The sequence below is a fragment of the Mus caroli genome, unplaced genomic scaffold, assembly GCF_978045245.1.
Source record: "Mus caroli unplaced genomic scaffold, Mus_caroli_1 scaffold_11, whole genome shotgun sequence".
Classification (NCBI taxonomy): domain Eukaryota; kingdom Metazoa; phylum Chordata; class Mammalia; order Rodentia; family Muridae; genus Mus; species Mus caroli.
In genome coordinates this window covers 87,904,259-87,927,321 of record NW_028227266.1, presented here as the reverse complement: position 1 = coordinate 87,927,321, position 23,063 = coordinate 87,904,259, and the positions used below count along the sequence as shown (strand labels likewise).

Sequence of the window (23,063 nt, the reverse complement as noted above, 5' to 3'; positions counted from 1 at the left end):
CCTCCAAGAGGAACTATCAATCCTGAATATCTATGCTCCAAATACAAAGGCAGCCACATTCATTAAAGAAACTTTAGTAAATCTCAAAGCACACATTGCACCTCATACAATAATAGTGGGAGACTTCAACACACCACTTTCACCAATGGACAGATCATGGAAACAGAAACTAAACAGGGACACAGTGAAACTAAGAGAAATTATGAATCAAATGGATCTGGCAGATATCTACAGAACATTCTATCCTAAAACAAAAGGATATACCTTCTTCTCAGCACCTCATGGCACTTTCTCCAAAATTGACCACATAATTGGTCACAAAACAGGCCTCAACAGATACAAAAATATTGAAATTGTCCCATTCATCCTATCAGATCACCATGGACTAAGGCTGATCTTCAATAACAAAATAAATAATAGAAAGCCAACCTTCACGTGGAAACTGAACAACACTCTTCTCAATGATACCTTGGTCAAGGAAGGAATAAAGAAAGAAATTAAGGACTTTTTAGAGTTCAATGAAAATGAAGCCACAACATACCCAAACTTATGGGACGCAATGAAAGCATTTCTAAGAGGAAAACTCATAGCTCTGAGTGCCTCCAAAAGGAAACTAGAGAGAGCACACATTAGCAGCTTGACAACATACCTAAAAGCACTAGAACAAAAGGAAGCAAATTCACCCAAGAAGAGTAGACAGCAGGAAATAATCAAACTCAGGGGCGAAATCAACCAAGTGGAAACAAGAAAAACTATTCAAAGAATCAAACAATCAAGGAGCTGGTTCTTTGAGAAAATCAACAAGATAGATAAACCCTTAGCCAGACTCACTAGAGGGCACAGGGAAAGCATCCTAATTAACAAAATCAGAAATAAAAAAGGAGACATAACAACAGATCCTGAAGACATCCAAAACACCATCAGATCCTTCTACCAAAGCCTATACTCAACAAAACTGGAGGACCTGGATGAAATGGAGAAGTTCCTAGACAGATACCAGGTACCAAAGTTGAATCAAGATCAGGTTAATGATCTAAACAGCCCTATATCCCCCAAAGAAATAGAAGCAGTCATTAATAGTCTCCCAACTAAAAAAAGCCCAGGACCAGATGGGTTTAGTGCAGAGTTCTATCAGACTTTCAAAGAAGATCTAATCCCAGTTCTTCACAAACTATTCCACAAAATAGAAACAGAAGGTACTCTACCCAACTCATTCTATGAAGCCACAATTACTCTGATACCTAAACCACAAAAAGACCCAACAAAGATAGAAAACTTCAGACCAATATCCCTTATGAATATTGATGCAAAAATCCTCAATAAAGTTCTTGCTAACCGAATCCAAGAACACATCAAAACAATCATCCATCCTGACCAAGTAGGTTTCATCCCAGGGATGCAGGGATGGTTCAATATTCGGAAATCCATCAATGTAATCCAGTATATAAACAAACTCAAAGACAAAAACCACATGGTCATCTCGTTAGATGCGGAAAAAGCATTTGACAAGATCCAACACCCATTCATGATAAAAGTCTTGGAAAGATCAGGAATTCAAGGCCCATACCTAAACATGATAAAAGCAATCTACAGCAAACCAGTAGCCAACATCAAAGTAAATGGTGAGAAGCTTGAAGCAATCCCTCTAAAATCAGGGACTAGACAAGGCTGTCCACTTTCTCCATACCTATTCAACATTGTGCTTGAAGTCCTAGCCAGAGCAATTCGACAACAAAAGGAGATCAAAGGGATACAAATTGGAAAAGATGAAGTCAAAATATCACTCTTTGCAGATGATATGATAGTATATATAAGTGACCCTAAAAATTCCACCAGAGAACTCCTAAGCCTGATAAACAGCTTCGGTGAAGTAGCTGGATATAAAATTGACTCAAACAAATCAATGGCCTTTCTCTACACAAAGAATAAACTGGCTGAGAAAGAAATTAGGGAAACAACACCCTTCTCAATAGTCACAAATAATATTAAATATCTTGGCGTGACTCTAACTAAGGAAGTGAAAGATCTGTATAATAAAAACTTCAAGTCTCTGAAGAAAGAAATTATAGAAGATCTCAGAAGATGGAAAGATCTCCCATGCTCATGGATTGGCAGGATCAACATTGTAAAAATGGCTATCTTGCCAAAAGCAATCTACAGATTCAATGCAATCCCCATCAAAATTCCAAATCAAGTCGTCAATGAATTAGAAAGTGCAATCTGCAAATTCATCTGGAATAACAAAAAACCTAGGATAGCAAAAACTCTTCTCAAGGATAAAAGAATCTCTGGTGGAATCACCATGCCGAACCTAAAGCTCTACTACAGAGCAATTGTGATAAAAACTGCATGGTACTGGTATAGTGACAGACAAATAGACCAATGGAATAGAATTGAAGACCCAGAAATGAACCCACACACCTACGGTCACTTGATCTTCGACAAGGGAGCTAAAAACATCCAGTGGAAGAAAGACAGCATTTTCAACAAATGGTGCTGGCACAACTGGTTGTTAACATGTAGAAGAATGCGAATCGATCCATTCCTATCTCCTTGTACTAAGGTCAAGTCTAAGTGGATCAAGGAACTTCACATAAAACCAGAGACACTGAAACTTATAGAGGAGAAAGTGGGGAAAAGCCTTGAAGATATGGGCACAGGGGAAAAATTCCTGAATAGAACAGTAATGGCTTGTGCTGTAAGATCGAGAATTGACAAGTGGGACCTCATGAAACTACAAAGCTTCTGCAAGGCTAAAGACACCATCAATAAGACAAAAAAACCACCAACAGATTGGGAAAGGATCTTCACCTATCCTAAATCAGATAAGGGTCTAATATCCAATATATATAAAGAACTCAAGAAGGTGGACTCCAGAAAGTCAAATAACCCCATTAAAAAATGGGGCTCAGAACTGAACAAAGAATTCTCACCTGAGGAATACCGAATGGCAGAGAAGCACCTGAAAAAATGTTCAACATCCTTAATCATCAGGGAAATGCAAATCAAAACAACCCTGAGATTCCACCTCACACCAGTCAGAATGGCTAAGATCAAAAATTCAGGTGACAGCAGATGCTGGCGAGGATGTGGAGAAAGAGGAACACTCCTCCATTGTTGGTGGGATTGCAAGCTTGTACAACCACTCTGGAAATCAGTCTGGCGGTTCCTCAGAAAATTGGACATAGTACTACCGGAGGATCCAGCAATACCTCTCCTGGGCATATATCCAGAAGATGTCCCAACCGGTAAAAAGGACACATGCTCCACTATGTTCATAGCAGCCCTATTTATAATAGCCAGAAGCTGGAAAGAACCCAGATGTCCCTCAACAGAGGAATGGATACAGAAATTATGGTACATTTACACAATGGAGTACTACTCAGCTATTAAAAAGAATGAATTTATGAAATTCCTAGCCAAATGGATGGACCTGGAGGGCATCATCTTGAGTGAAGTAACACAATCACAAAAGAACTCACACAATATGTATTCACTGATAAGTGGATATTAGCCCAAAACTTAGGATACCCAAGATATAAGATACAATTTGCTAAACGCATGAAACTCAAGAAGAATGAAGACCAAAGTGTGGACACTGTGCCCCTTCTTAGAATTGGGAACAAAACACCCAGGGAAGGAGTTACAGAGACAAAGTTCGTAGCTGTGATGAAAGGATGGACCATTTAGAGACTGCCGTATCCAGGGATCCATCCCATAATCAGCTTCTAAACGCTGACACCATTGCATACACTAGCAAGATTTTGCTGAAAGGACCCAAATATAGCTGTCTCTTGTGAGACGATGCTGGGGCCTAGCAAACACAGGAGTGGATGTTCACAGTCAGCTATTGGATGTATCACAGGGCTCCCAATGGAGAAGCTAGAGAAAGTACCCAAGGAGCTAAAGGGATCTGCAACCCTATTGTTGGAACAACATGATGTACTAACCAGAACCCCGGAGCTCTTGTCTCTAGCTGCATATGTATCGAAAGATGGCCTAGTCGGCCATCAATGGAAAGAGAGGCCCATTGGACTTGCAAACTTTATATGCCCCAATATAGGGGAATGCCAGGGCCAAAAGAATGGGAATGGGTGGGTAGGGAAGTGGGGGGCGCTATGGGGGACTTTTGGGATAGCATTGGAAATGTAATTGAGGAAAATATGTAATAAAAATATTAAAAATTAAAAAAAAGAAGAAAGGAAGGGAGGGAGGGATAAAGGGAGGGAAGGAGTAAAGAACGGAGGGAGAGAGGGAAGAAGAGAAAGAGAGAAAGAGGGAAAGAAAGAGAAAGAAAAAGAGAGAAAAAGAGAGAGAAAAACTTCAATTTCTCAGATGTATTTCAAATCTAAGTTAAAGATTCTTAAAACTTTAAGGTTAACCTTTTCTGTGTGACATAATCAAGATATAAGCAGAGAATCACAGAAAGATAAGTTCTGCACAACCCAACTTACACATATGTAAAACAGTCAAATTCAGAAAGGAAAGATCACTTCTCAGCCCTTTGGCTAAGATCAAGTGCAGAAAGGAAAGAAGAACTGTGGTTGCCTTGGGGGTGAAGCAAGAGTGTCATCTCTCACTGCACAGTTTCAGGTCCCCACATGGAAATCTTAAGAGAGCTGTTGCACAACAGAATGTACTTAACACTGCTGGACTGGGTGTTTCAGAAAGGTAAATGTGGACTTTATACTACATGCTTCACTACAATAATAAAGAGAAACAACTACGATAGGAGAGGAAGAGAACTGGGGCTCTGGCAGAGTGAGTGGTTTCCTGGCATGTGTAAAACCACCAGCATCAGCCACAGGCATCAGGAATGAATCAATTAAAATGTGCCTTACTCTATAGCAGTGGTTATCAACCCATGGGTTGCAACCCATTGGGATGAATGGAATGTCCCTTTCGCAAGAGTTGCCTAGGGCCATTGGAAAACAGATATTCAAATTATGATTCATAACAGTAGCAAAACTGCAGTTTCAAAGGAGCAATGAAAATAATCTATGGTTGGTGTCAGCACAACATGAGGAACTGTATCAGAGGGACTCAGCATAGGATTGCTGAGAAGCTCTGCTGTAGAGTAATGAAGAGCATCTCTTGTAGGTGCAGGGGAAGTAAGGGTGGCTTTGCAGCTCTCTCTATCTATCTACGTTGTACACAAGGAGCTCACAAAGTCCTTATCCTAATCAGTTACAGTGCTGCCCAGTTCCCCAGCCTCAGAGTTAAGCAAGAAACTGCTAGCTGGCTTCCACCACTTCTTTTACCCAGATGTTTGACACTTGAAAGCTGAGCAGTCTCTCTAGGTAAGCCAATGCAACTAAACTCACAGTCTGTTTCTCCTGCTTGCCCTTCTCTTGCATGTATAAGAGGCCTCAGAGCTTACTGACTCGAGCTGTGTGCCATCAAAACTCCAACTGCTGTAAATCTAAGAAAAAGGAAGTCAGTGCTTTGACACAGTATCACCTCGGACTCTATCATCCTTTCCCATGATTCATGTGTGATATTTTCAATCCAGCTGGCCTTGCCATCTGTTTCAATATGCCTTTTTCTGGTGGGTAAAAAACCTTCATCTGGAAATCCTTAATGCACCATAAAAGCAGCTGAAAAGAAGGGAAGGAGAAAAAAAAATTCACAAAGCTTTTTTATTTATCAGAAGTTCAATACAATCAAGTCAATAACTAGCCATTATTAATAATTCTATGAATATGCTAGCCCCATCCAAGGAACTATAAGAACATGGGACAGGTTTGTGCCAACAAAGTACTAACAACTTGCTTAGCTAACACCACACCCAAGAAGTTGAGTGTAAGGAACTCCTAAACCATAATAGATGGAGTAGTACAAGTGCCAAGGCAATAACAGAAAGGAGATCATGGTACCCCACTGGCAAGGGCTTAAGTCCAGGAAAATGACATTAAGGAAGTGGGTGCTGGAATAACAGAACTTCCAGGGATCTCGAAGAGGGGCTGCAATGGCCTGTGCATCAAAATAAAATAAACAAAAGCACAGATTTGGGGAGATTGCCATATGTTTGGGGACAGTGATAACTGCCTCTCAAAAAGAAGAAAGAACTAAATAGTTTGTATGATTTTGCTCCAATGCACTGGATGAGGCTATGTGCAGGCAGAATGTGGGAATCATTCTAGTGTGACACAAGTACTGGCACTGGTGTCACATGAGCTCTATGGTCAAAGCAAGCACAAAATGGTTTTCAAAGGTCACTTTCACATGTAGCAACTCCTTCTCCAGCTAGCTGCTTTCAGATACTGCCAGCATCTTATTCATCATGATGAACTGCTGTCTGCACACCCAAACAAATGGAACAGCATCTGCCTCTTTTTCCTCCGTTAAGTGGGGCATCTACTCTGGATTATCCTTTTTTGTTCTCCATGATTTGGGTACCTATTTTTAATCAGTTCTGAAAATGGAGAGTCTTATTAACAAAAACACTTGGCTTAGCTTCACCGTTCACTGTGTGACGTTGATGAATCGTTTTCCACAGAGGCCCATTCCCTTACCTCCAGGTAAAAACCTGACTTGGGTGGTCTCCAGTTGACCCCACTTCAGTGATTAAATGACTACGGGACACACACATGTGGAGACTGTGGACAAAGGCACTGCTTTAGTCTGTACATCTGTGAAACACTGACATCTGCTGGGCTTGGAGAAAGGTATGCAATTCATCCAACACAGCCTCGAGAAATCCAGTTTGCACACCTCCTTTTGAAAACTGTTAATCAAGGATAAACATTTTTAATAAAACCAGAGCGTCAAGGTTTGTTTTCATGAAATTTAAGAAATAATGTGCAATTGTAATAATTCTGAAATTCTTTCAGAGATTCCTGATTCTATTTAAAAACTTGAGACTATGCTGGTATGTTTCTCTATACAATAGGGGAAATACACTTTATAATATAATGGAGTAATCAGCTATGGTGGCATGTGTTTAATCACAGCTCTGGGGAGCCTAAGGTAAAAAGAATGGTGACTTCCAAACTAATCAGAGCTATCTAGTAAAAAATAAACAAACAAACAAACAAACAAACCTAATATTCTCTCTGTCTCTCTCTGTTTCTCTCTCTCTCCCTGAATATATGTGTGTGTTTGAGTGTGTGTGTGTCTATACACTACATAAGAAGTATATACACACTATAAGAAGGAAAAGCCCACCTATAGTAATAACAAGTATAAGCTGGCTAAAATCACTCTACAATACACTAAAGGAAGTGTGCACAGTAAGGTGAGAGGCACATGGACACATTGAAGATACTATGCTAAGAATTCTATGATTCTTTGGACCTGTTTTTATCTTACTATCCAGTAATCCTATTCGATATACCATCTTTACAATAAAAATAAAAAAAAAGTTTCTGACAGAAGAACAAATATACCAAAACATTCTTACTAACTCTTTAAAACTCTTTAAAAATTGAAAATGTAAAAATTTATTTCATTATTTTTAGTTATGTGTAGGCATGTGCACATGAGCACAGATGCCCAGGTAGGCCAGAAGAGGGAGTCAGATCCTCTGGAGCCAGAGCTGTCGATGCAGGTACTGGAAACTGAGCTCAGAACTTCTACAATAATATTACCTTCTCTTAACTGCCAAGCCAGTTCTCCAGACCCAGAAAAATGTAAATTTCAAATCCACCAGAATGTTCACACAGCTATGCTGAGACATTTAGGGACAACTCTCCATTGGGATGCCCATGGCTACACTTGGGTATACACTGTCTTTGTCCTAAGCAGATCTGTCTCTGTCTCTCTCTCCCCTTCTCCAGCTCCACTCCACTCTTTCAATACTAGTGTTTAAATGTATATTAAATTTTTTCTTAATAAATTCCAACTCTGTTTCGAATTGTTCATCCTACCCCTATTTTCATTGATGAAGTCAAGCATCCTGACTTCAGTGGAGGAGAGATCCCTGAGAAGGAAGCCACAGACGGAGCCAGAACAGAGCTTTGTCTTCTTCCTCCTGTGGCTGTTCCCCGATGAGGTGATGTCATTTACAAGCCCAGGAAGGAAATTCATCTGAATATACAGCAACAGAGCTTGCTTTGTCCCTTAGACAACAAGCAAACAAACAAACAAAACAAAAAACAAAAAACAAAAAACCCACAGAGTATTTTGCAAGTCTACAGAACTCTAACAGGAATTGACCCACCCTACACTGGCCCAGCACCACCCTAGAATCTGCATAGTTATAAATAAGCAAAGGAAAATTCCAGATTTCCCTTATATATAGGTTTTGTTACCATTAAAGCCAATGAGAGGTAAGAATTTCCAGAAATTTCTTGCAGTAGGGGCAGCAAACATTCAACCACGGCCATCAGCTCCATTTCCCTTCTTGCTTACCTCAGATGTGATGGCAGGATCTGCAGAAGCCATTTCACAAGTAGAAAAGAAATACCAAGAAAATGGTAGCCCACACTCTCATGCATAAAAATAGGTAATAAATAAGCCCCCTCCTCCTTCAAACTGGATTTCACAGGATTTCTGTTCCTGTTAGAATGAAATGTCATTACCAACAAAACTGTAATAATCAAATATATTAACCGACAAAGAAAGCTTTAATAAATTCCAAAAGTTCTAAAGTATTTGTGTTCAACCTTCTTAATGTTGTGACCCTTTAATACATTTGCTCACGTTGTGATGACCCATAGTCATAAAATTATTTTTGTTGCAACTTCAAAACTGTAATTTTGCTACTGTTATGAATTATAATGTAAATATCTGTGTTTTCCAGTGGTCTTAGGTGGCCCCTGTGAAAGAGTCATTTAATCCCCAAAGAAGTAGCGACCCACAGATTGGGAACTGCTTTCCAAGGACAACAGATAAGAAAATGGTTAGGATGTTTAATAACTTTAAATATTGCTTGGACCAAAGAAGCATTTAATACCATTAAGATAAAACAGGTAACAATGAGTCCAAAACATTTTATATTAAAATATTAACTATTTTTATATTTGTACTAATATACAGGAAGGAATGAAAATAAAGGAATAAGGAATCAGAAAGATGTTACAGTCTAATAGCAAGCTAACCAAGGGCAACAATATTCACTGCTTGCATGATTAAAACAGAGTAGGAAGGGCATGGTGGAGCACGCCTTTAATCCCAGCACTCAGGAGGCAGAGGCAGGCTGATTTCTGAGTTCCAGGCCAGCCTGGTCTACAAAGTGAGTTCCAGGACAGCCAGGGCTATACAGAGAAACCCTGTCTTGAAAAACCAAGAAAAAAAAAAACAGAGTAGGAAAAGGGTAGACAATAAGGAGATGAAGGAAAAAGTTGGGGGAGACACGGGAAAGGCAGATAGTAGGAGAGAGGAATGGAAAGGGAAACGAAGGTCTCTGGGGAGGGGAAGAAGCACTGGAATTCCCTCTGTGCCCTTCTACATCTCTGTCCACAGGAGAAGTTTTTCGTAGCTCCCTGGCCCTAGCTCTGAGTGTTCAGAGCCTAAATATTTCATCCAGCAAGTCCTTGAGCAGCCCTTTCCTCCTCAACCAATCACCCTTGTCAACAACGATACTCCCCATCCCACCTACTCACTGGACCCCTGGCCCTCTGCATCCTTAGCCTGTCAGCACACTGACCACTGCAGGAAGTTTAGAAAATAAATCTACTGAACGAAGCACAGATGTTTCAAAGCTCTTTAGAGTTAGCATCACTGGACTAGGTTACTACTATAATATGTTAGGAATAAAACCTAACTGTGAATCTACCAGAAGAGATCATTCAATAAATATCATATATAGTTAGGACTTTATTACAAAAACTAATAGCCTTTTTTAAAAAAGTATTGAGCTGGGATCCAGTTAGACAAGGGTTTGCCTAGCATGCCTTGACCTGAGTTCGATCCCCAGTATAGCATAAACAAGGAATAGTTGTAGATACCTAAAATCAAAGTACTTCGTAGGATCAGAAATAATCAGGAGCTCACAAGGTCAAGGCCATCTTTAGCTACTTGGTAATTCCAGGCCAGCATGGAGTATAAGAGACTCCATCTTAAAAACAAAACAACCCACTAAAGTAAATAAAATGAAAAAAAAGAAACTGAAAAGTATCTAAAACTTAGAAAAATATAAACATGAAATCCTTCTAGATATGTCCACCTTAGCCTTTCTTTTTCTTCATCTATGTATTCAAAAAAAGAATTTGTGTGTGTGTGTGTGTGTGTGTGTGTGTGTGTGTGTGTGTGTGTGTGTGTTTTGTTTCAGAGGAGACATACAGTCTCACTATGTAACTCAGGCTGGCCACAAACTCACAAGGATCCTCCTGCCGTAGTTTCCAGAATGCTAGAAAAGCAGGCAGTTGCAGGCATGTCCCATCAACCCAGCTTCCTTTCCTCTCTTAACTCTTTCCTAAAACATATAAATATTTAAAGCAATAATCATACTGTACTGTTGGATGCATAGTATAGAGAGACATAATTTATATGATACAAAAGGGAGAGGGACTCATACAGAAGCAAACTCGCTGTATTTTATTGGAATTTAGCAAACACAGATCTGCAGGGTCAGGTCTCACCCCTGCACAGATACAAAACCACTTCTATTTAAATATTTTTTGGTTTTCTTTGAAATTAGTATCCTTATGGTCCATGAATTGCTTTTATTTTCAACCATGTATTTCACGTGTGACTATGTTGATATATATAAAAAGTCATGTGAGTTTCTGTTTGTGTGATTGTTTTGCTAGGTAGGTCTACATCAAAATTAGCAAATGTACCTGTTAGTGTTATTGCTTTATAAGGTCACCAGATAATGAATGCCCTTTTGAGAAAGACATCTAAGCTAATAGCTTTACAGTGTTTTAGAACTTACTGAAAGAAAAATATCAGATCCATTTCATGATCAGCACACCTAAATAAACATTTCTTCCCAATTTCTTTCTGGTTTGGTTTTTAGTGCTTCTTAAGGAAATTAAAGCCCACTGATGCCAGGTATAGAACTGCACATCCTGGTACCCAACCCTCCAAAGGCTGAGGATAAAGCATCATAAATGTAAGGACACTCTGGGCAACCTAGGAAGACTCTGTCTCAAAACTAACAAGTGTGGTGACTGACGAGGAAGCTGTTGGTATAATGCTTACCAAGCAAGCACAGTGCCCCGGTTTGATCTCCAGCACTAAATACATGGGGATAGTGGCATGCATTGTGGCCTCAGCATCGGAAAGGTGCAAGCAAGTTAAAAAGTTCAAAGTCATCACACTCAGTGATGTAGCAAGTAAGGCCAGACTGGGCTACATGAAATTCTGTCTCAAAATTAAACAGAGCCATTAATGAGTCATGGATTGAAGTTACAAAACTCTGCCCTATATAATACGATAAATGGCTTCATGCCAGAGTTTTGGTAAATGGTCCTGGCTAGCTGAGCCACTATACTCTGAGAATTCTAAATTTCACAAAGTGAACTTCACTGCTTAGCCCGAAATAATGAGACAGGTAATCACAAGATATATTTCACTTTCCACTGCATCTCATAGCTTGTTGCCCACTTCATTCAGTAATACCACAGTGGTCTATTGGCTGTGCTCTGTTCTTGGTTCGTATACTTTCTGTGAAATGGTAGCTTTCAGGCTGTACCTTATCTACCTCATACATACCTTTGACTCCTTTTAGAGTATGGTAAGCCCCAGTTCCACCTCCAGCACTGCATAAACTGGGTAAGGTGGCAGATACCACCATGTGTCTGGAGAGTAGCCACCAAAGTCATCCTCGGTTACACGTGAGCTCTAGGCCAGCCTGGGCTATGAGACCTCAAGACCAAGGGGCTGGAGATGGCACTAGAGTAGAAAACTAGAGAACAGGATGGCCTCCCACTCTCGTTAACTGCCTGTGTGTCTTCTAAAAAGTCACTTGACCTTTCTGGGCTACAGCTAACTCATTGGAATAAGGGTGAGACTGTATAAGGACAGTAAGAATTAGTTCTGCTTTCTGCAATGCCTATATGGAAGGAAATTTTCTCTATGATCCAAAGAAGGAAGCCACTCCAACAGCCATCACAATAGATAAATGTGCAAAAGCACATATGAAAATGACAACAGCTTTGATTTACTTTAAGCTAAAACAAGCCATTTCAAAACTTCAGTAAAATCAACAATGTTTCTGTTGTGTGAAGGAGATGTGGTTAAAGGTTTGCTAAAACACTTCCTGTAAGGGCAGTGCTGCTACAAATCACACTGAAAACACCAAATCATGACGGAAATTTAGCAACTTTCTTCTTTGCTTAGTATAAACTAAACCAAAACCAAGTGTTCTCTCCTGAGCATGTGACAGTCATCTGTGTGGCAGTGTCCCTGAGTCACTGCTTAGTATAAACTAAACCAAAACCAAGTGTTCTCTCCTGCACATGTGACAGTCATCGGTGTGGCAGTGTCCCTGAGTCACTGCTTAGTATAAACTAAACCAAAACCAAGAGTTCTCCTGAGTATACGGCAGTCATCTGTGTGGTGGTGTCCCTGAGTTTCTGCAAGTAGCTGAGACAGTATGGCCTGGCCCCCAGGACTATGGATATCCCTGGCTTCCAGTCTAATAATTAACACATTTGTTCAGCCTACAAGAGAGGAGATATAGCAGAAGTATTAACTTCATCTGATCTGAGGCATAACAACGATCTCAATATACCCGAGGGCACAGAAAGAACCATGGTGCAGTAGGTCAAGATCTGCCATCTGGCAAGAGTGACATAGTCTAAAGCGTGACAGTTGTGATCATCCAGTGGCTATTAGGATACAGAAGCACTTACTGAGAGGGAATTAGAATTTCCTAGTAATATCATGCTGCAAGGAGGAAAAGGTTAAAGCCTGGTGCCAGTCAGGGAGGAACCTCTTTTCTGCTTTTCACATGAAGGAACTGGGGATGGGGGGACGGGGCAAGCCTGGCTTGTTGTGCTTCTAGAAACCAAGCTTTTGATCCTAAATACTCCATTAACAAAATTGCAATTTCTGCTTCTTACCAACCTTTAACACAATACCCATCCCAAATACACAAGGCCTCCAAGCCAATCCTCAACCTCCAGTGCAAGTGTGGCAACATCAGCAGCCAGGCAGCATCCCATGATTCTCTTAACTCAATGACTTTCCCAAAACCAGCCCTAAGAGACGGAAAATTCCAGGAAGGCCCTGACCAAAGCCAAAGATAATGTTGACATTTTACATATGATATAAATAAATAAAAATCACAGCATCTATTAAATAATTCCCATGTATTGTTTGTAAGTTTTTAATTCAGGTTTTCTTCATGTATAAAGGACTGATCATCTATTCATCTATCTTAGTATTCTCTGAACTTATAATAAATTCAGATTTACTTTGAGAACATTCCAGTATGAATCAACATGTTGACAAAGTTATTAGGGTCAGAGCATAGACCCTGGCAAGCAAAACAAGCCAGGCTCAGCCACTGCCCTCAAAAGGTCAATTACACAGACAACAGTACAAAACAGAGAGAGGATATCAATCCAATGTGGCCACATTGGAAGGAGGAATCAATAAAGAGGTGCAATGAACGCCGCCCCAGCCAACCCTCTGCTGGTCTGGCCACGATGTTTACTCTTTGAGGATGCCTCTATTTACTCATTTGGTTGGGTATTCTGTAAGTTACTGGGCAAGGAATCACATGTTACCAAACATGTAGGAAATCACAAGTCAAGTTGCTGGAGTCCGTTTTCTCCTACCCGAGATATCTGGACTTCACAAGAACTCAGGAACAAAGGTCATGGTTAGAAAGGAGGAAAACTATAGAGATCAGTACTGAATCCCTCACCGACAATAGCAATGAAATGCTATCCTCCAGCCAGGCACTCTGGGAGACGGAGAGGAACCACACTGGGGAGAAGCAGAAAGCAAGGGGAAACAGTGGCTCATTCAGTGGCCTGGACTTTAGAGTTAGCCAAAGTCCCAGCTTTTGTCCACAACAGATCAGCAGGAAGTACTGTTGGCCAGAGACAGAGATCATTACAGTATCCAGGAAAAAAACTAACAGATGGGTGAGCTGTATAAAAAGGCTCTCCAATATGAAGCCAATATGATCAGGAAACAAGTTTGAAAGTCATTCTAGGGGAAGAGTCAGTGTGACCAGTCAACTGGGGATAAAAGGTCACTGGGATCAGAAGCAGGTGATAAAAATTGTACAAGGCTGGATTGGGGAAATATCTGAATGGCTATGAAGGCTTGCTGCTTAAGCATGAGGTTCAATCCAGGTGCAGTTGTGTCTGTAACCCAGCATTATAATGTGGAAGAAAGAGAAGGATACATTGGGGCTTTGTCACTGCCAGCCTAGCTCCGAACTCACTGAGAGACCCTTGTTCAAAGCCATAAGGTAGAGGGTGATAGAGCAGGGCACCCAAAACCCTCCTTTGGCTTCTACATGCATCTGTGCACACACATACATAGAGCACACACATGCACTGCACATAAATATATACCAAAGAAATATCCAGTAATACCTGATAATTGGATGGTTAAAAAAGAGACAAGGATAATTTTATGGGTACATGCTAGCTACAAACAGAAATATATAAAAAGAATAAATTTATGAATGTGAAATCAAGGAATGGTTGAACACCTTGATGTTTAACACAAAGCTTAAAGGGACAGCTCATAGGAGAGGGCCTGTGTCGTGCTAGCAGAAGCCCACCTCTATGAGAACCACAGCTAGTTAACTCTACCCCTGTGGGAAGCAGGTCTCCATCACTTCTCACAGACACTCAGTGACTTCCCCGTCCCTGTGAGGGCTGAATGACCCTTTTACATGGGTTCCCTTCAGATATCCTGCATATAACATATCATGCTATAATTCATGACAGTAGCCAAATTACAGTTATGAAGTAGTAGAAACAAAATAATTTTATGGCTCACCACAACATGAGGGACTGTATTAGAGGGTCACACAGCATTAGGAAGATTGAGAACCATTGAACTAAGTGCTTAATAAATATTTACCAGCCAGATGGCTATGTAGGTCTATAAGCCTTGGAGGCTGAGACATATGGATTGTGAGATCAAGACCAGCCTGGGCTTTGTACTGAGATCCCATCTCAACCAACCAACCAACAAACAAACAAACCACTTTCAAATTTGTGACACAATTAAATTTTCTTTGGCCTGTTCTCATGCATATCATGACGCTGTGGTATTTTTTTATTTGCAAGTTCTCTATAATAAAGTTTTCATTAAATATATATATAAAGACTTTGTGAGAGATGTTGATAAACCCATGTACTCTCCTCTATAATTCTACAGGAACCACACAGTCTTAGTAAAGCAACAGTGGTTGAGGAGGGCTGAAGAGGTGGCTACAGGTCCTTTTCCCCAGTCACAGAAAACAGTGAGGAATGGTTGTATACAACCCAGGCTCGAGCCAATAAACTAATTTCGTGTCTATCCCTAGTGATTAACTCAGGGATGACCACTTCAGGCAATAAGAGTTAGGACCAGAATTTTATTGGGACTATTAGTAAACCAGACTTGCTCCTCTGCTGGGAATTCTAGCTCAAAGGGTTATATAAGTCCAAGCTGCCATGAGCCACAGTGAACACAAAACCAACATAGACACAAAAAGAGTCTCAACAAAGACAGATTGACATCTAAGGACACTAATCAAGAGACACTGAAGCTTCCTTGCCTGTGTAGTCTTCAGTTTCTGGACCAATATTATCCCCTTGTGCTTATGCCAAGTTGATAGTGGTTGAACCAGATTACACACTCTCAATGGAAAAACTCCTGGCTAGTCAAATTGTCTAAGCAGCCCTCACTTTAAGGATAAATTCAGTAAAGAGACAGCCCCTATATTTTTCACTTACCAACTGGTTTAGTATCCTGTAAACCTAAGACAAGAATACCTTACAGGAAATTTTTGCTTAAGAACCTGTAACTGCAACTCTGGCTACAAGTTCACCCTTTTCTAAGCTGAGATAACAAAGGCAAACCAGGAAGATGAGTAGACAGCAAAGGTGAGATGATGAGATGATCTGCAGAGATGCAGAGACGCAGAGATGATCTGTGCTCCCACTGGCTCACCTCCAACACTGTGAGGCTTGATTTAGGCTTTAGCATTGAACTTGCCACTTTCTAAACTGCTGATGCAAGGAAAACTGCACACTGAGTGTGATGTGAAGAGATAACAGAAAGCTTACCTGCTCAGCAGACTTTCTGCAAACAACAGTGCAGGGTGAGGGCTTGAGGGGGCGGGGGGGAGGGGGGTTCGGTGCCTCATACCACAGCTGAAAGACTCTAAAGCCTCATACTCTACTCCACAGCAACTTGGGTTATATCACAGGAGCAAAAGCCACAACTGCTGCCACAAACATGATATGGATGGAAAGAAGAGGATGATGATGAAGAAACCCATGTTGGGGGTGCACATTTGCAAGACCAACTCCTGATCTGATTGAATGTCTTTTTTAATTTGACGCTTATATTTAATGTAGAGTACAAGTTGAGATACATTTATTAACATAAAATTTCTATCTTCCCAACTTCAGGGTGAGACCTTCCAGGCACTGGGCCTTAGCTTCCTAGGCATACAATAGATCTGACCAAGAAATAGATAAAGATATCTGGTAGAAGCCAGAGAGGTGGTGTATGCCCATGAGCGAAGCACTAGGGAGGTAGGACTTTGAGAGTTTGAAGCCAGCCTCACCTACATAGTGACACCCTGTCTCACAAAATACACAAAAGGGGTGAGGGAGAAAAGATTTTTATGAGAAGAAAAACAAATCCAGTGAAACCATCAAAACATACAAAGATATCAGTTCTCCCAAGCTAGCCAAGTATGACCATGCTAGCTTCTGAGATCAGAGGAAAGAGGATGCACCAAGGTAAGTGTTTGGATGTGAGAAAAGATGCCATACCAGTGGATAAGGCCTCCTCCCGAACATCTCCCTCACCAGGCTGATGAATATTCCAAGATGTCTTGGGAAGTAAAGCGATTTCTTCAGGTGACGTTAATCTCACCATGTCCATGTGATTGCTCTGGAATTGGTACCGAGGGATGAAGCAGATTTTGCCTTGTTTGAAAATGTCCTTGATGATTTCTTCCGTCTCAACTTCATCTTGCATGCTCAGAAAGATGGAAATTCTTTTGGAATTTTGATACTGACTGTGGGCAATCACCTAAGTGGGAAATGATGGCAATTTTAATTCTTCATAAACTAGTAACTTCTCTTACCAATTCCTCCCTTTTGTCTCGGCCTTCTTCAAGGATTGGCACGGTGAGCTGACACTGCATCCTGATACCTGGCTTTTATTTCAAGACTCAAGAATTGCATACTTGACTCCTTCCTCTCTCCACTATGCCTATGCTTGACCCTATAGAAATTCCTTAAGAAGTCATGGAATGAAAAGCTGTCTATCTTCAGATCCCAGATAAGAACCCAGTTTCCGGTTCCTGACAGTACACCTCAGGGACTTACTCGAGGATTTGGGGGGTATTTTTTTCTATGAAGTTGGGATCTCACAAAATTTCCAGTCCTTGGATCATTGGACATTTCTCCCACTGATTTTCCTCATTTAAGTCCCACTGAGACCTAACCTTACTGGGCTCTGCAGAACCTTTGCTACATCTGTAGGGATGCACATCAACACTTCAGTCTATATGGTGAGTCCCGGGTCAGTCAGTGCCTATGTATCCTAAAGGGCGGTTCTGAATCCGTCCACAAGCTCCCACAGAGAACACGCTGGTAACGGTTTCTTAGCTCAACCAGTGCCATTCCATTCAATTAGGTGCTCACAGAGTTCATTAAAATGGGGGCAAAGGGCTCCTGGTGCAAGAATCCACATTTAGTGGAATCGCTCATCTGACAGTGGGAGCTAAGCTGTGCTCATGAAGTCCTAAGCACTTACTCAGACTCACAAGTCGGCCCCTTACTCCCTTTCTGTGTCCACTCCTTTTCTGTTCCCCCCTGTCCTTCATGCTAAGGAAAGAAGGATAAAGCAAGGGCAGCTTACAAATATGGCTGACAAAGAGATTTAGGGAAAGAAAGCAAAGTTACATCTAAAGCAAGGGGAGAGGGAAGTTAAGCAAAGCATAGCAAAGCGAGGCCAGGGAAGGAAGTCCACCCTGCGAAGCTGTCAGAAGCTGTTGGCAGAAATGAAGCAAATGGAAACCCGGATTTGGAGCAGGCCTGAGGCTTTTGACACCGCTTACCATATAAGAAAGTATTTTTCTTAGTCTCTTTAGAGCAGAGTGTAGAAAACCAAGAGCTAAATAAGCAATAAGACACACAGGTAAAATCAGTGTGAGACTATGCACATGCATTTGCCTTTCCTCCTCAGCCCATTTACATGCTATCTGTTAGGAAGGGAGGATGAAGATAATAATTCCTATAAGACAGAGGGAAGATGAGCCAGTATTTATAGACACAGCCGCACTAAAACATGGACACAGGAGGTGGGCAGACTCCATTCTTCCCTTAGAATTCCAAACAGTATCTGCAAAAACAGAGGAAAGCTTGTAGCTAACACACTTTCATTCATAAATGCATATTTATGAATACCAAGGCCCAGGGGTTTCATCCACTATCATGTACAAGGTCCTCAGTTGAGGCTCACTACTCCCAAAAGACAGAAATATGCATGGCCGATCAATGATTTTCATCTATTTTGTAAAACCACACAAAATACAAAATAGAAGTTTTTTAAACATAAAAAAATAGAATGGAAAAATGATTTAGTGACAAACAGGTAATTCAAAAGATGGGGATGATTTTTAAATTCTAATTAGTCTTCACAGACAAACTGAAAACAATAACTGAATCTATAAAACATTAATAGACTGCTAGGGAAAGGAATCAGTAAGAGACCTAAGGAGTACTCATTAGACATTAAAACTGTGATTGGCCAAATGAAAACAATCTAGGAGGCCCTGTGAGGGAGAAAGATTAAGAAAAAAATAAGAAAAGTAGTTAAGAGACACAAAAGATTAATCTAGAGTTTTTATTATCTAATTAAAAAGAATTTCTGAAAGATACAAAGGAAGACCAGTAATCAAGATGTAACAGTTTCAATGACAATGAACATGATAGGTTCACACATTTGTTTCTTCAAAGGGAAAGATACATTACCTGTTTTACATCCAGAAGGCTGGGAATAAATTTAGTTAATAGCCTGGTGACCTCTGAACTGTCTGGATGGCCAAGCCACACATGCATGGCTCCTCCAGATTTATGTTTGTCTCAGTTATCCTCCCTAGACCTCTATCTTGAGCATTGTTTCTCAGTCAGTAGAGCCCATCTTTATGGGAGATGTCATGTGTACTTACAAATGAGAGCAGAGGTGGTTAATAACCTGGTGACCTTAGCACTATCTATATGACAGAGACTACACCGAGACCTTAACTTGTCACATGGAGTCAAGCTATAGAATTCATCTCTACGGGAGAAGACACATGTCCCTTGTATGGCTTAAGCCTATTATTTAGAAACTCTTATGAATTTGAATTAAGTTAATTATAATGAGATTTTCTCCCAAAATGTGCTATGTTTAAATATGCCTAAAATAAGTGTAAGACTCTAGAAGTTTGAACCAACACCACCTACCAAGTCATGTTGAGCCAGACTTCCTTTGCCCACAGCCTATGGCAGACCCAGGACTCTCACACCTCCATCTTGTGGATAAGATGTAAGTGCTCAGCACCATGCTGGCCCACCTGCCTGCCTGCTTCTCTGCTTCCCACCAAGATGATCACAGAGCAAGCAGCCTTCTGAACCTGTAAGCAAGCCCAAATGAAATGCTTCCTTTTATAACTTGCTATTGTTATGGTGTCTCTTCACAGCAATAGAACAATAACTAAACCACAAGATATAATGCATAAATGAAAACATTGGTCTCTAGATTGGAACCCATAGGTATTGAGCAGAATAACAATAAAATAATTAAACTTTGACTAATATGGACCAAATTGGAGTTGAAGAGATTTTAATATACATTATATTTAAAAGTTGTGACTAGAGAGATGGCTCAGCAGTTTAAGATCACCTGCTGCTCTTGCAGACAACCTGGGTTCAATTTCCAGCACCCACATGGGGACTTACAACCTTCCTGAACTCTGTCTAGTTCCAAAGGATCTGGCACCCACTTCTAACCTAAGACACCAGGCACACACACACAATCGGCTTACATACGTGCAAGCAAAACACGAATACATTTCATCTACAAATAGTGCCAATCGTATAGGTATTTTCTTTAAAATAATTCCGTTGAGGATATACTCTTAAGGAAGCTGAGGAAAACTAAGTAAGAAAAGAGATAAAACCAGAAAATAAGTACCAGAAACAACCCCAACTCAGAAGCAGCAACCCAAGGTGTGATGCTGTGCAGTGAACGCAGAAGTCACAGCATCAACAGTTATCTCCCCGTAGATAAAACTCCAGTCGAGTTTTGCCAAAATAAAGGTACAGGCGATTTAAAACTGCTAGAAAAACAGACCCAAATTCCATGTATGTTCTAAGTATGGACAAATAAAATACAGCGCATTTTTGAACAGTTGTATCACTGAGCCATATCCCCAGCCCTACAATGGTTCCATTTGTCTCCTTCCTCTGCTAGATCCTCTGATCCATTAGGGGCGACAATCATGTTTGTAATCTCTATTACCCAACACATTAAAAAAAAAAAAATGGTTTACTAGGTGTTCAACACATGCGAATGGATTTCAATTAAACCGGAGAGTGATCCCACAGTCTCTACAGCTCCTAATGGCTGCAATGCCTTTGCTAGCAATAACAAAATAGCTCTGTGAATGACCAAACCTGCCCGGAAGCTCAGCTCGGCTCCCTCAGAAGCTCCAGGGCCAGCCAGAGCCGCCCTTGCCGGCGGAGCGCGCGCCCCGACAACGCGCACGCGCCCCGGGGAGGTGCGCCTGCGCAGACTCGCGAGCCCACCCTTCCCGGAGTTTAACTCCGGGCAGTCTTCTCGCACCTTCTGCGTGAGGAGGTGAGACTGCCTCAGCCGTTCCTCCGCGCTCAAGGCCCTCAAGCGCTGCTTCAGCTCGGCCCGCAGGCCCCTCTTGGCACTGTTTACCGCGACCGCCGCCATTCCTGGCAAGCACCGCCCTGGCCACGCCCATCACCCTCGGAGCTTATGGGGCGGGACTCCAAATCCCCTGCCTCAGTTAACCTGCAGAGGTGCACAGGCCACTTAGGCATCTGAGCAGACTACCATACTGTGGCGTCCTTGACCCTTCGTGCTTGGTAGCTGGGGATTGTGCACGCAGCCCAGTATGCTTGCCCTCTCTCACAGACCACAGAAGGTCGCCATGCTTCTGCAGAGGGTCTAACAAAGGCTGTCAACTATAGTCCAGGACTCCATATTCATCTAATTGTGGAGTACAGGGCTTGAGAAGCTTCAGAAGGGCAAAGCAAGCCAGACATGCGAATACATCATACCGGAAGACTCTTGGTTCCTCCTGGTCAATGGATCAAACATTCTCCTTTACCACCAAGTGCCTTCCTCTCCTTTTCAGTCAGTTGGCTCCTTACTGATAGATTTGGGGGCCGCTTTTATAACATATGGCCCCAAAAGATGGATGTTCCCTCTCTGGAGAGCTCAGGACTCAGTCAGCCTGGTCGTTGTTATAGAACTATTTAACCGCTGTTGGAATCTGCTGTTTAGAGACAGATAATGCCTTTCTCTAACAGGATGTTTGACTGAGCATGGAGCAGAGAATAAAGTAAGTAGATTTGAGAAGCACTGACTCAGATTTATAACACCACCCCATGTCACCGTGCAATACCCGAGGACTGATTTTTGAGAGTTAATTTTTCAGAGCTGCGGAGAGTTTAGTTGGTAAAAAGACCAAGTACACCAGCACGAGAGAGCTGAGTTCGGATCTCTGGCACCCGTGTTAAGGGATATGTAGTTCAGTTCCGTAAGATCTAAGTGCCTGGAGACAAAGCAAGGTGGGAGAGAGAGAACATAGATGAATAGAATCTTATCATGAACAGTAAACAAACACTGGATTCACTTACATCTGGGATTGTGTCCTTATGCTTACAGACCATGTCAGTGTGCCAATGTAATATCCACTCACCAATAGTTGAACATGAGTGTGGTGTATGAATCAGTTTCGACTGAAAACATGTGAGACATGGAGAATCCTGAGCCATCCTCAGACCTAGGGAGTCCAAATGGTTATCTTAACATCGTCTTCAGGTGATCCCTACCCATAATAATGTTTGAGAATCACCACCATAAATCAATGTATTCATCAACTATCAATTAGCAGGAATAAATAGAACTTAGCATGGATATAGTCCTGGGCTTTATCACCAGCACTACCAAAAAAAAAAATAATAATAATAATTGTACATGTTAAATTGTTGTTAAATTCTGAAGGCAGTGCTTTTCTGGATATTCATGACAATTATATGTGGCTCCCTACATAGACACATCCCTTCAACAATAAATAGGTAGTCTAGCAGCATAACCCAGGGGTAAAGTATGTGCAAGGCTCTTGGTTTGATCACCAGGGCTGCAAAAATGATAGCTTTGATAAAAATGTATGTTATATACGTACATTTTCTTCGAGGATATATTTGTACCTATATCTGCATGCAATCTTAGCATGTAAAGCTCTCTAGGATCATAAATCTGCACGTTCTATCACAATAATGATATATTTTGTAAAATGCAGTGTAGTGCCCATGCTGAGACACCCCCTCCAGATACCACACATGAGACGGATCTAATATAAAATGAAGCTTTTGGGAATGGAAAGAAGGGTTGAGAAGTGAAGAGAGAACTAGAGAACAAGAGCGAGAGTGAGAGAGTGAGAGAGCAAGCAAGAGAGGGAGGGGGAGGGAGATGGAGAGGGAAAGAGAAGAGAAGAAGCTGGTCATGAATGCATGGAGGGGGGGGGGGGGCAGAGGCAAGGTCCTCAGAGAGAAAGCAGAAAGGATCAGAGGGAGCCCCTAGAGGCCAAACAGCCCTTTTATAGCAAGCCAGGCTCCTGACTTGAGACCCTGACTCAAAACAAAAGCAAAGAAACCTTGCATAAAATATCTTGACCTTGGTGGCACACACCTCTCCTCTCAGCACTCAGAAGACTGAGGCAGGAAGACTGTGCT

The 23,063-nt window shown here is 41.4% G+C and overlaps 1 protein-coding gene across 7 annotated transcripts in view; it reads right to left on the bottom strand.

Annotated features, from left to right (window-relative positions):
- Positions 1-21,077, bottom strand: part of LOC147002106 (5-formyltetrahydrofolate cyclo-ligase) — a 91,790-nt gene extending 70,713 nt beyond the window's left edge. For 2 of the 7 annotated variants that reach the window (XM_085827871.1, XM_085827872.1), the window contains exons 1-2: positions 20,917-21,077; positions 16,851-17,112 (exon numbers count right to left, since the gene is read on the bottom strand). In XM_085827871.1, coding sequence (XP_085683997.1) covers positions 16,851-17,112; positions 20,917-21,033 — 379 coding nt within the window. In that variant the 5' untranslated portion in view covers positions 21,034-21,077. The other 5 variants (XM_085827875.1, XM_085827873.1, XM_085827869.1 and 2 more) reach the window with 5 other exon arrangements.
- Between the last annotated feature and the right edge of the window lie 1,986 nt (positions 21,078-23,063).